At 36.6% G+C, this 13,503-nt stretch overlaps 1 protein-coding gene across 1 annotated transcript in view; it reads left to right on the top strand.

The window, feature by feature from the left end:
• Positions 1-13,503, top strand: part of LOC103515431 — a 67,442-nt gene that overhangs the window by 29,217 nt on the left and 24,722 nt on the right. Inside the window, exon 4 of the mRNA XM_008480373.2 lies at positions 3,237-3,357. Within this exon, the coding sequence (XP_008478595.1) occupies positions 3,237-3,357 (121 nt within the window). The remainder of the gene's footprint in view (positions 1-3,236; positions 3,358-13,503) is intronic.

The following is a 13,503-nucleotide window of genomic DNA, read 5'->3' on the forward strand; positions in this document are numbered from 1 at the left end:
AGAAAAGAGACAAAGAGAGAAACTAGAAGGAGGGAGAGAAGAAGAAGTGAAGAAAGAGGAGAGAAAAATAGCTGAGACAGAAATTGGGGAAAGGATAAGCATGGATGTAGGAGTTGACTGGGGAGGAAAAATAAATATCAGCAACAACTTTGTGAAAGCTTTCCCTTCCACTAGATTAACTTCTCTCCACTTCAAGTCCCGCTGTGAGTTTCTATCGTCTATCTTTGCCGTTTCCCTTGACTCTTCGTCCTTTCTTGTCTCTACTCCTTCCGCCTTCTCCTCTTCTTCTCCATCTTCTTCTTCTTCGTCTTCTTCCATGTTTGCTTCGTCCTGTTAGCCCTCCGTTTCGCTATTCTCCCCCGCGTGTTTTTTCTCTTCAATCTCCCCACGTTATTGCTTGTATTTTTTTCTGTTTAGCTTATGTACTTCTTTTTTTTTCTTCTTCTTCTTTCTTTAATTCCACATCATCATCTCGTATTCCTCCTCTTTTTTTACATTCCACCCTTTTCCATAGAATTCTTCTTCGTCTCTTCTTCTTCTTCTTCTGCTTCTTTTTCTTCTTCTTCTCCATCTTCTTCTTCGTCTTCTTCTTCTTCTTCTTCAACTTATTCTTCTTTTTCCTCCTTCTTCTTCTTCTTCTTCTTCTTCTTCTTCTTCTCCATCTTCTTCCTCGTCTTCTTCTTCAACTTATTCTTCTTTTTTCTTCTCCTTCTTCTTTTTCTTTTCCGTCCTCATTCCCCCCGGCTACAAGTCTGCTTTTTTTTCTTCTGCATCGACTTTGCCTTCCTGTTCCTCTTCCTTCTTCTTTCACATCACCAGTTTCCTATAATACTTGTCAGATTTTCCTCCACTTCAAGTCCCGCTGTGAGTTTCTATCGTCTTTCTTTGTCGTTTCCCTTGACTCTTCGTCCTTTCTTGTCTCTTCTCCTTCCGCCTTCTCCTCTTCTTCTCCATCTTCTTCTTCTTCGTCTTCTTCCATGTTTGCTTCGTCCTGTTAGCCCTCCGTTTCGCTGGAGGAAAAGGAAAGGAAGAGAAAGACAGGAAAAGTGAGGGAAACAGGAAATAAATCACAAAATTTGATACGTTCAGCACAGAACTCACTGCTTTTCCTCAAATTTAAACTAAATCAGACGCGTATAAACACTATAACCATCATGTTTTAGGACACTGAAACAGAGGAAGACTTGGATACCACTGGTTATCGATAGTGAACATTGTAAGCATTTTATAAACATAATATTACCTAATACCTATTTTAATAAATATACATACCTACATGGGCTCTGTCCGTTGACTTGTTATTAAACTCTTAAAAACAAAGGCAAGTGCAGGAATTTTCAAAAAGATGTACTACCTACAGTAACTTGTTGTGAGAATTCCACAACCTTGGTAAGAGGTTAAGGTTGCCTTACAGCTCAGCCACTTTGGGAGAACTGTGTCAGTGTTCTTATTCAATTTCTGAAGTCTTCGCCACTGTATTTATCTGTAGGCAACACGATCATAATAATCCTGACGTAGGAATGAGAAAAATCCTGGTAATAAACACGATGAGATTTATCTGTCAAGCAGTCGAAAATTTGAACACATTCAAAGTGCTATAGCGCCAGCTGAGCCAGTCTAGTTAGCTTGCCGTTTCGCTATTCTCCCCCGCGTGTTTTTTCTCTTCAATCTCCCCACGTTATTGCTTGTATTTTTTTTTTTTTCTTCTTTAATTCCACATCATCATCTCGTATTCCTCCTCTTTTTTTTACATTCCACCCTTTTCCATAGAATTCTTCTTCGTCTCTTCTTCTGCTTCTTTTTCTTCTTCTTCTTCTTCTCGATCTTCTTCGTCTTCTTCAACTTATTCTTCTTTTTCCTTCTTCTTCTCCATCTTCTTCTTCGTCTTCTTCTTCTTTTTCTTCTTCTTCTTCTTCTCCATCTTCTTCAACTTATTCTTCTTTTTCCTTCTCCTTCTTCTTTTTCTTTTCCGTCCTCATTCCCTCCGGCTACAAGTCTGCTTTTTTTTTAGAATTCTTCTTCGTCTCTTCTTCTGCTTCTTTTTCTTCTTCTTCTTCTCCATCTTCTTCTTCTTCTTCTTCTTCTTCTTCTTCTTCTTCTTCTTCTCCATCTTCTTCTTCTTCTCCTCGATCTTCTTCTTCGTCTTCTTCTTCAACTTATTCTTCTTTTTCCTTCTTCTTCTTCTTCTTCATCTTCTTCGTCTTCTTCTTCAACTTATTCTTCTTTTTCTTCTTCTTCTTCATCTTCTTCTTCGTCTTCTTCTTCTTCTTCAACTTATTCTTCTTTTTCCTTCTCCTTCTTCTTTTTCTTTTCCGTCCTCATTCCCTCCGGCTACAAGTCTGCTTTTTTTTTCTTCTGCATCGACTTTGCCTTCCTGTTCCTCTTCCTTCTTCTTTCACATCACCAGTTTCCTATAATACTTGTCAGATTTTCTTTTCCTTCTCTCTCTCTCTCTCTCTTTCTCGTAATATCTTCCGTTCTTTCCGTTTTCTATTCACGATATTTTTTCTTGTTAGGAATTTTTCTAACTTTTTTTTCTCTTCCTCCTCCTCCTCCTCCTCCTTCTTCTTCTTCTTATTTTGGTCTCGTTAAGCAAATACTTTCATGACTCGTGACTGAGCATGAGTCAAAGATCTAACTCAAGGCATTTATTTACATTTTAGGCTATTCCTAAATGTTGTCACTATGTGTTTTCATGAATATCGGTACCTAGTTTTTGACTGAATAGGTATCCTGGGTTTTGGTGGAACATTTTGTACCTAGTTAAAGTTATAAATATGTATGTGCCAAGCTGGCAAGGCTGAATAATCTGGATATGGTCTAACTCTACTAACTCTTTAAACCCTCGTCTTCTTCTTTTGGTCTCGTTAGGCAAATACTTTCATGACTCTTGACTGAGCATGAGTCAAAGATCTAACTCAAGGCATTTACATATTAGGCTATTCCTAAATGTTGTCACTATGTGTTTTCATGAATATTGGTCCCTAGTTTTTGACTGAATATCCTGGGTTTTGGTGGAACATTTCGTAGTTAAAGTTATAAATATGTATGTGCCAAGCTGGCAAGGCTGAATAATCTGGATATGGTCTAACTCTACTAACTCTTTAATCCCTCGGGACAAAAAAAAGTTCTGTTTATACCTAGGTACCTTCCTAAAATTAATTGTTCTTTTTTAAGTTAAAAATAAAATTCTACAGTTTAATAATGTTTTCATGTTTCTCATTTCAATGTTCCAGGCCTGATGATGTTGATAGGCCTCGTCATGTACATTTCAATATTCAAAGCCGAGGTGGGGCCCAAGCTGAGGCCCCACTCCCCTCTTCAGCCGCCCCTGTTTACGTTTAGCTACGGCTATAGGTAAGTAAGAGTAGATTTTCATTTATTTTTATTTTATTTATTTTTTTTTTTTAATGGTGTGTTTACCAAGGATTTATTTCGAGGTTCATTAAATTAATTAAAAGCTAAATAAGTTCTTTAACTCGGATATTTTGTAGGTACATATTTTAATTTTTTTGTAACATTGTTAAGTTTAGCTGATGTTTTATCTACAAAGGTAGAGAAAAATAATGGTGAAACTGACATTGAAACACATGAATAAACATAAACATACTACGCACTCTCATCACAAACATAATCTCTGCTCATCTTTCTCTCTCTCCCGCCTCTCTCTCTCTCTCTCTCTCTCTCTCTCTCTCTCTCTCTCTCTCTCTCTCTCTCTCTTTTTCTCTCTTTCTCTCTCTCTCTCTTTCTGTCTCATCTTTCTCAATTTTATCCCCCACACCTTCCATCTTTCTGTTTGTTTATTTTCTCCTCCTCCTCCTTCTTCTACTACTACTACTTCTTCTTTTACTTCTTCTTCATCATCTTCTACTTTTTTTCTCCTTCCTTATAGGGCTTTCTCATCTTTCCTCTCCCTTTCTGTCTCTCAATTTTACCACCCCTTGTTCCATATTTATTTTCTGTTTATTTTTTCCTCCTTCTTGTTTCTTCTTCTTCTTCGTCCTCCTTTTCGTTTTTATTTGTATTTATTTTTCACTTGTAAGTACATTTTCCCTCTTGTTGAAGTGTTCTCAGTATTTTTTGTTATTTTATTTTGTTTATTTCTTTATTGTTATTATTTTTGACCCGAAAAGAAACGACATGGCTGAAGGGCTGACGCATCTTCCCCTCACTCTCTCTCTCTCTTTCTTTCTTCCCCTCCCTCAAGTCATTATTTCTCTCTTTATTTCCCTCTGTTCTTTTCTTTCCCGAGAGACATGCAGGGACAGAAATAAAGAGAGAGAGAGAGAGAGAGAGAGAATAAAAGGAGAAAGAGGGTGAGATGAATAGAGAGGGGGAGTTTAAAATTGACAAAGAGAGAAAGAATTGTGTCTTCTCTTTCTCTCGAATTGCATTTGCAACTTGCGACTTGCATTTTTAATTTGAAAAGTTTCATCGCTGACTTGCAACTTGCAGTGTGCAAGACTTGCAGTTGAGTAAGATTTGTAGTTGGTTCGACTTGTACTTTGTTAAGACTTGGTTACTAACTTTATAGACAGAACTTTAACAGGAAGTGTTTTTTTTTCCAAGAAACAACTTTTTTACTTTTTTTCGACTTGCAGTTGAGTAAGACTTGTAGTTGGTTCGACTTGTACTCTGTTAAGACTTGGTTACTAACTTTATAGACAGAACTTTAACAGGAAGTGTTTTTTTTCCAAGAAACAACTTTTTTACTTTCTATTACTACAGTATAGCGGAGCTATACTAGTAATGAAAGTATTGCAATCGGTCCAAATTTTCAAAATCGGGAAATGGGTGGAAATATCCGTTTTGGGGTCCCCTGATTCCAAAAAAGTGGTTTTTAGCCCATGGTCTGTACGTAACGTACGTACGTACGTACGTACGTACTACAGGTTGAAATGGGAAAAAGTAGGAAGTTGTGAACAAAATATCTCAAGAACGGTTTATCGTAGAGAAATGAAATTTGGTATGCTATCCCGGCATGGTCCAAGGACGCGACTGTAACAATTTGGTAAAAATCGGACAGTCACCCATCCAGATATTAACCAAAGTAATTGTTACTTAACCCTCATTTCGTGGAAAATATTGAAAAGGTTGTGAACAAAATATCTCAAGAACAGTTTGTCGTAAAGCAATGAAATTTGGTATGCTATCCCGGTATGGTACAAGGACGCGACTGTAACAATTTGGTAAAAATCGGACAGTCACCCATCCAGATATTAACCAAAGTAATTGTTACTTAACCCTCATTTCGTGGAAAATATTGAAAAGGTTGTGAACAAAATATCTCAAGAACAGTTTGTCGTAAAGCAATGAAATTTGGTATGCTATCCCGGTATGGTACAAGGACGCGACTGTAACAATTTGGTAAAAATCGGATAGTCACCCATCCAGATATCAACCAAAGTCAATGTTGCTTCGAACTTCGAAAAAAAAATTTTGCCCTTTATTTCTTTCTCCCTCTCTCTACCTCTTTCTCTCTCTCTTACTCTCCTTCCCTTTGTGGCCTCTTTTTTCATTTTCAAGCTTTGTCCCTCCTCTCTTTCTCTCTCGATCTTTCTCCTTTCTATGTAGGTATATCTCTCTCTTTTTCCTTCTACCTTTTTATCGTCCCTCTCCGTTCCTTCCCCTCAATTCTATCACTATCCTTTTCTCTTTCTCCCTCTCTTCTAACCTAGGAATGAACCCGACAATCTTCCTTCTCTTATTACACTTGTCTCCTTGCATTTTAATTACATTTGTCACTCTTACTTAGTTCCTCTCTCTCTCCTTCCCCTCACTCTCTCTCTCTCTTTCTTTCTTCCCCTCCCTCAAGTCATTATTTCTCTCTTTATTTCCCTCTGTTCTTTTCTTTCCCGAGAGACATGCAGGGACAGAAATAAAGAGAGAGAGAGAGAGAGAGAGAGAATAAAAGGAGAAAGAGGGTGAGATGAATAGAGAGGGGGAGTTTAAAATTGACAAAGAGAGAAAGAATTGTGTCTTCTCTTTCTCTCGAATTGCATTTGCAACTTGCGACTTGCATTTTTAATTTGAAAAGTTTCATCGCTGACTTGCAACTTGCAGTGTGCAAGACTTGCAGTTGAGTAAGATTTGTAGTTGGTTCGACTTGTACTTTGTTAAGACTTGGTTACTAACTTTATAGACAGAACTTTAACAGGAAGTGTTTTTTTTTCCAAGAAACAACTTTTTTACTTTTTTTTCATTATTAAGTTTTTCATCGAATTTTCTCTCGAAAATAAATATTCTCCATGCAAAAGACCTTTCTATTTTTATTCTTATTTTTATTTAAGCCATCACCATTAGGTGTCTTTTGTATCTACGTAGGTATCTTTCTTTCTGGACTTGTTCAATTTCTTTTGAGCTCATCTCTTTCTTTTCATATCTCAATCTTCTATTTTACTTTCCTCTTCAATCTTTGGATCCCTTAATATTCTCAGTGTTCTCTTTTTTATTTATTTATTTTTCTAGTTCTTTTTCTTTCTATCATTCAATCTGGTTTATTTGCCTTCCGTTCTTTTTTTCTATCTTTTTATTCTTTTATTCTTCCTTCATTTCGCCTCGAGCCGTTCTTTGCTCTTTGCTTTCCTCGATTATCGCTTCCTACATTCCCCTTCCAGCTCTGTTTTTATTAACTCTTATCTTCCTCATTCCTTTCTTCTCCTTTTATCTCTCTGTATTTCCCCCTTTCATCCCCCCTTTCTCTATTTTTTCCCTTTTATCTCCCTCTTTCTATTTTCCCCATGTCTTTTATCTTCTCAATCTTTTTTCGCACGATGCACACTGTGGCAATGTTGTAAATCACGAAATGGCGAAACGAGAAAAGAATCTTTTCCCACTTTTTTTCCCTTGAGAACGGAGAACCTAGTTTTTTTTTCGTCTTTTGAATTCCGAGACGCAGAAAAGGGACTTTTCTTGTCCCTTCAATTCTTTTCAGCTAAATTCCCTTTAGGGATTACCCAATTTTTTCTCTGGTTTCTTGGTACTATTTTTGGTTCGCTCCTTCAACCGTGCTGACGGGAGCAAAAAGGACTTTTCTTGTCCGTTCATATTATTTTTCCACCAGTTTATTTGTACCTACTTGTCTTTGTGCACTCCTTTCAGTCATCCTGTTGACCTAAGCTTCTGTCTCCGGCAGGTATCTGTCTCTGCTACTTGCTGACGTCATTTCAATTCGTTTATTTTTATTATTTAATAAAATAACGGATATACAAAGGTGTTTTTCCTAAGTCAATACGGACTTACAAGAAAACTGACTTGACTGAGCAATGTTATAATTCAGCGGATTTTGTCAGCTCCCATGGCGTAGTGGTCACTGCGCTCACCTTGCACGCGGGAGACCCGGGTTCGATTCCCGGCGGTGTCAAGAAATTTGTATCCAAGTCAATACGGACTTCCAAAAAACTGACTTGACTGAGCAATGTTATAATTCAGCGGATTCAGTCCTAATATCTTTGTTAGCTGCCATTACCTACATTGTCTTGATTCCATACACTTATCATATCTGCTGATTCGTAGGTATAATGAGTTTATCCTCATGGGAGGATTCTTTTGTTTTGATACGCTGACTAAAGTGTTAAATAATAAATTATGAAGCTGGATTTTTCTAATATCTGCTCTTTTTTTCATTCATTTTGTTTCTACTGGTGATTCGCTGAAAAACCTAATCAGCTTCTCTCCTTGGTATTCGTTGTTTTAACATGCTGACTGACTGTTAAAGAGAAAGATGAATCGACCCACCTACTATTCGTACTAATTTTCATTCGCATACATAATTCAGCGGATTCAGTCCTAATATCTTTGTTAGCTGCCATTACATTGTCTTGATTCCATACACTTATCATATCTGCTGATTCGTATAACGAGTTTATCCTCATGGGAGGATTCTCTTGTTTTGATACGCTGACTAAAGTGTTAAATAATAAATTATGAAGCTGGATTTTTCTAATATCTGCTCTTCTTTTCATTCACTTCGTTTCCACTGGTGATTCGCTGTAAAACCTAATCAGCTTCTCTCCATGGTATTCGTTGTTTTAACATGCTGACTGACTGTTAAAGAGGAAGATGAATCGACCCATCTACTATTCGTACTAATTTTCATTCGCATTATTTCTGCGAATCATTTCTGCTGACTGACCTCATTAGCTTCCATGACGGCAAATCTGTGACAGGAGACGAAGGGAAGAAAGAAGGGAAGAGAGGAAGAGGAAAAGAAAGGAGAATTTATCAGAAAGGGGCGAAGGAGGGATAGGATGAGTGTAGTAGGTAAGAGAAAAGAGAGAAAGTAGAAGGAGGGAGAGAAGAAGAAGTGAAGAAAGAGGAGAGAAAAATAGCTGAGACAGAAATTGGGGAAAGGATAAGCATGGATGTAGGCAAAACCTGACTGCAACGAGTTTTATTATTATTATTATTATTATTATTTAATTTCTCTCAAGAATAGCAACCAACCATGTGTTGTGTGCACGTTAAACCATTAGGATTAAGATGTGTCTAAGTTTGAACTGTCATAGGTTTAAGACAAGATGGTCAAACTGAAACGCTTTTTTTTTTTTTTTTTTTTTTTCCAAATTAATAGTTTTTTGAATGGCCCTTGTAAAGATTTTCTCTTTTTTTTTTTTTTTTTTTGCCAAATTAATAGTTATTTGAATGGTCATTGTAAAGATTTGCTCACTTTTACCCTTCTGTCGAAAAAAATTAAACAAAAAAAAATGTTGAGCAAAGAAATCGTCTGGAAATAAAACATTTGTGCCCTCTACCTACCTACTACACACAGTTACATAAATAACAAGGAAAATATTTTAATGCTCCCTACAATTTATTTACTCCTTATCCTCCCTCTCTCTTTCTCTCCCCCCCTCTCTCTCTCCTCCCCTTCTTTTTGTGTCTTCCAGCTATTCTTAACTTCTCTAGAATTTAAGCAAGAAGTAGGTAACCTAAAAATATAACTGGTATAAAAAAACAGAGAAGATATACAAAGCACAAGAAAACTTATATAGCGCAAGATACAGGTACTCACTAAGTATACATACTTACATAGCACAAGATAATGTACTTTACTTAGAAGTTAGAACGCTACATAAATTTGCATGGTAAACTGAGGATAAAGAACGTACAAAACAAGCCAAGAGTTTTCAATGCGCTGAAGTTTACCCGTTGCTAGCTTTTTTTTTTGTAACAATTTATTTTAATTTAATTAGACAACTAAAATAATTGTTTCTTTCAGAACTATGAACCTCAGTATACCTATTTTTTAATCAATTATAACTTATAACACCAACGGTAGATTAGAGATAGAATGTTGGACTCACAAACTGAAGGGCTGAGTATGAGTTCAAAAAAAAAAAAAAAAAAAAAAAAAAAAACGGGAAGGAATTTATTCAGAAAGGTAAGTAGGTACTTACCCTCCTATGTAGTTAAGCTAGGAGGAAGGTAGGAACAAATACCTACATCTCATGGATTAAAAATTACATTACTTTCCTTCCTATATAGGATAAGGAAAGTAAAAAAAATAATTTTAAATAACGTCCCCGCTTTTCGTACACTACGCTAAATTTCAGTTTTCAGTACTTGAATTAGACTCGAACAACTAACCTTCATAGTTCACCGTGCTAACCACTTTTTTCCGCTTTTTTACAAAGATTTTTTATGAACGCCGTGAATCTAATTAATTATGCAATGTGCATATCTTTATTAGTGGAGATGTCTGTTGCACTAAATGGCTTTTCGGGTCTTCGGCTGATAATAATATTCTTCGTACCTAGGTATTTATTTATTTATCCAGTAGGTAGGTACCTGGCATTCTAATTTTAATATATACCTATGTATATATATATATTTATTTTTAATGAAGGCTCTAAGATCCAAGCTAACTAGACTGGCTCAGCTGGCGCTATAGCACTTTGAATGTGTTCAAATTTTCGACTGCTTGACAGATAAATCTCATCGTGTTATAACCAGCATTTTTCTCATTCCTACGTCAGGATTATTATGATCGTGTTGCCTACAGATAAATACAGTGGCGAAGACTTCTGAAATTGAATAAGAACACTGACACAGTTCTCCCAAAGTGGCTTAGGTGTAAGGCAACCTTAACCTTGAGAGAAAATGCTGTTCAAACACTCACAGGACTCCTCTTCATGGTTCGAAATAGGACTAGGTACTTATAAAAACCTTTACGAAAGGTTGTGGAATTCCCACAAGTTACTGTAGGTAGTACATCTTTTTGAAAATTCCTGCACTTGCCTTTGTTTTTAAGATTTTAAAAACAAGTCAACGGACAGAGCCCATGTATATTTATGACAATACTAGGTAATATCATGTTTATAAAATGCTTACAATGTTCACTATCCATAACCAGTGGTATCCAAGTCTTCCTCTGTTTCAGTGTCCTAAAACATGTTTATAGTGTTTATACGCATCTGATTTGGTTCAAATACTTCAAATTTGGGAGAAAGTAGTGAGTTCTGTGCTGAACGTATCAAATTTTGTGATTTATGTCGTGTTTCCCTCACTTTTCCTGTCTTTCTCTTCCTTTCCTTTTCCTCTTTCCTTCATTCTCCTACATCCATGCTTATCCTTTCCCCAATTTCTGTCTCAGCTATTTTTCTCTCCTCTTTCTTCACTTCTTCTTCTCTCCCTCCTTCTACTTTCTCTCTTTTCTCTTACCTACTACACTCATCCTATCCCTCCTTCGCCCCTTTCTGATAAATTCCTATCCCTCCCATCCAATTTATCCCTCGTCATTCTCTCCCTTTCTCCCTCCTTAGCGTTCTTTCCCTCCGGCCTAAACTTTCCCCGAAACATTTTACCTATTTCATTATTGTTTCACGGGAAAAATGAACGATCACATTCCAACCGAAGAGAGAAGACAGGAGACGAAGGGAAGAAAGAAGGGAAGAGAGGAAGAGGAAAAGAAAGGAGAATTTATCAGAAAGGGGCGAAGGAGGGATAGGATGAGTGTAGTAGGTAAGAGAAAAGAGAGAAAGTAGAAGGAGGGAGAGAAGAAGAAGTGAAGAAAGAGGAGAGAAAAATAGCTGAGACAGAAATTGGGGAAAGGATAAGCATGGATGTAGGAGAATGAAGGAAAGAGGAAAAGGAAAGGAAGAGAAAGACAGGAAAAGTGAGGGAAACACGACATAAATCACAAAATTTGATACGTTCAGCACAGAACTCACTACTTTCTCCCAAATTTGAAGTATTTGAACCAAATCAGATGCGTATAAACACTATAAACATGTTTTAGGACACTGAAACAGAGGAAGACTTGGATACCACTGGTTATGGATAGTGAACATTGTAAGCATTTTATAAACATGATATTACCTAGTATTGTCATAAATATACATGGGCTCTGTCCGTTGACTTGTTTTTAAAATCTTAAAAACAAAGGCAAGTGCAGGAATTTTCAAAAAGATGTACTACCTACAGTAACTTGTGGGAATTCCACAACCTTTCGTAAAGGTTTTTATAAGTACCTAGTCCTATTTCGAACCATGAAGAGGAGTCCTGTGAGTGTTTGAACAGCATTTTCTCTCAAGGTTAAGGTTGCCTTACACCTAAGCCACTTTGGGAGAACTGTGTCAGTGTTCTTATTCAATTTCAGAAGTCTTCGCCACTGTATTTATCTGTAGGCAACACGATCATAATAATCCTGACGTAGGAATGAGAAAAATGCTGGTTATAACACGATGAGATTTATCTGTCAAGCAGTCGAAAATTTGAACACATTCAAAGTGCTATAGCGCCAGCTGAGCCAGTCTAGTTAGCTTGGATCTTAGAGCCTTCATTAAAAATAAATATATATATATACATAGGTATATATTAAAATTAGAATGCCAGGTACCTACCTACTGGATAAATAAATAAATACCTAGGTACGAAGAATATTATTATCAGCCGAAGACCCGAAAAGCCATTTAGTGCAACAGACATCTCCACTAATAAAGATATGCACATTGCATAATTAATTAGATTCACGGCGTTCATAAAAAATCTTTGTAAAAAAGCGGAAAAAAGTGGTTAGCACGGTGAACTATGAAGGTTAGTTGTTCGAGTCTAATTCAAGTACTGAAAACTGAAATTTAGCGTAGTGTACGAAAAGCGGGGACGTTATTTAAAATTATTTTTTTTACTTTCCTTATCCTATATAGGAAAAAAAAAACCGGTGTTGATAAACTTTTAAAAGATAAAATAATAAAAAATGAAACTAATAAAAAATAGCATCTGGAAATATTGCAAGGAAACGAGACAGTGTTGTCAGTTGTCAGACAGGAGAAGAAAAAGTGATAGGAAAACTTAAACCTCGTAAAAAAATAAAAAAAGTTAAAAAAGATGCTAAGGAAAAATACAAGATGTCTACATGCAACCATAGGATGTCCAATAAATTGCAAAGGCTCCAAGGAATGCAATTATAGGGTGTTTAGAAGTTACAACTTACTTTCAGTGTCCTTGAGATGGATGTCGGGTGGAAGGATTTAGTAAGTTGAGGAGTAAGAGGTTTTTATAAAATTGCACAAAACTCATGTACCTACATTAGGTATGTAGGTAACTACATATAAATATTTAGGTATAGGTAGGTATGTAGGTAACTACATATTTACTACACTCAGCAGATTTAAACAGAAATGACGAAAAAAGGGGTTGTGTATCTAAAATAAATACCGAATTTCACATTATGAATGCCCTTTTCGAGAGACGGGTGTATTCACAATTCACAAGTTTTAATTAAATTATTCAATTAGGTACGCAGGTACATAGGTAGTAAATTTTCAAACACAACTCGCCCGCTTGTGGCTGAAAAACAATCACCGGGATTTGAAAAAAAAAAATCCCCCCCCAGATTTAAAAATTCAAAATTCTCTTGTTATAAAACATTCACACACAATGAAATCCCAAAAACATTTTGTAAAAAAAAAAAAAAAAAATCGAAAGAGGGAGGAGAGAGAGAGAGGGGAGGAGAGAGGGGGTGAGAGGGAAGGAGGGAGAGGGGAAGAGATTCATACTTACCTATAAATTTTCAGGGAAAACGTCAAAAACATAACCGGAATCTGAACCGAAATAAATAACAAAAGTCACTCTTTGTTTCCTCAATCTAATTCTCTCTCTCTCTCTCTCTCTCTCTCCTCTCCCTTCAAATTACAAATATCCCCTGCTCCCTTTGACTATTTTTTCTGTCTCCCTCTTTCCCTCCGATTCTTTCACCCCTCTCTCTCCCCTCAAAATTCATATCTCTTTCCCTCCCTCCCATCTAATATTCAGTATCTCTTCTTTCTCTCTCCCCTATAGCTATTTTCTCTTTCATCCCTCTTTCTCCCTCCCCTCAAAATTCCTATCCCTCCCATCCAATTTATCCCTCGTCATTCTCTCCCTTTCTCCCTCCTTAGCGTTCTTTCCCTCCGGCCTAAACTTTCCCCGAAACATTTTACCTATTTCATTATTGTTTCACGGGAAAAATGAACGATCACATTCCAACCGAAGAGAGAAGACAGGAGGCTACTAATCACTATC

Source organism: Diaphorina citri, unplaced genomic scaffold (assembly GCF_000475195.1).
Source record: "Diaphorina citri unplaced genomic scaffold, Diaci psyllid genome assembly version 1.1 scaffold1339, whole genome shotgun sequence".
Classification (NCBI taxonomy): domain Eukaryota; kingdom Metazoa; phylum Arthropoda; class Insecta; order Hemiptera; family Psyllidae; genus Diaphorina; species Diaphorina citri.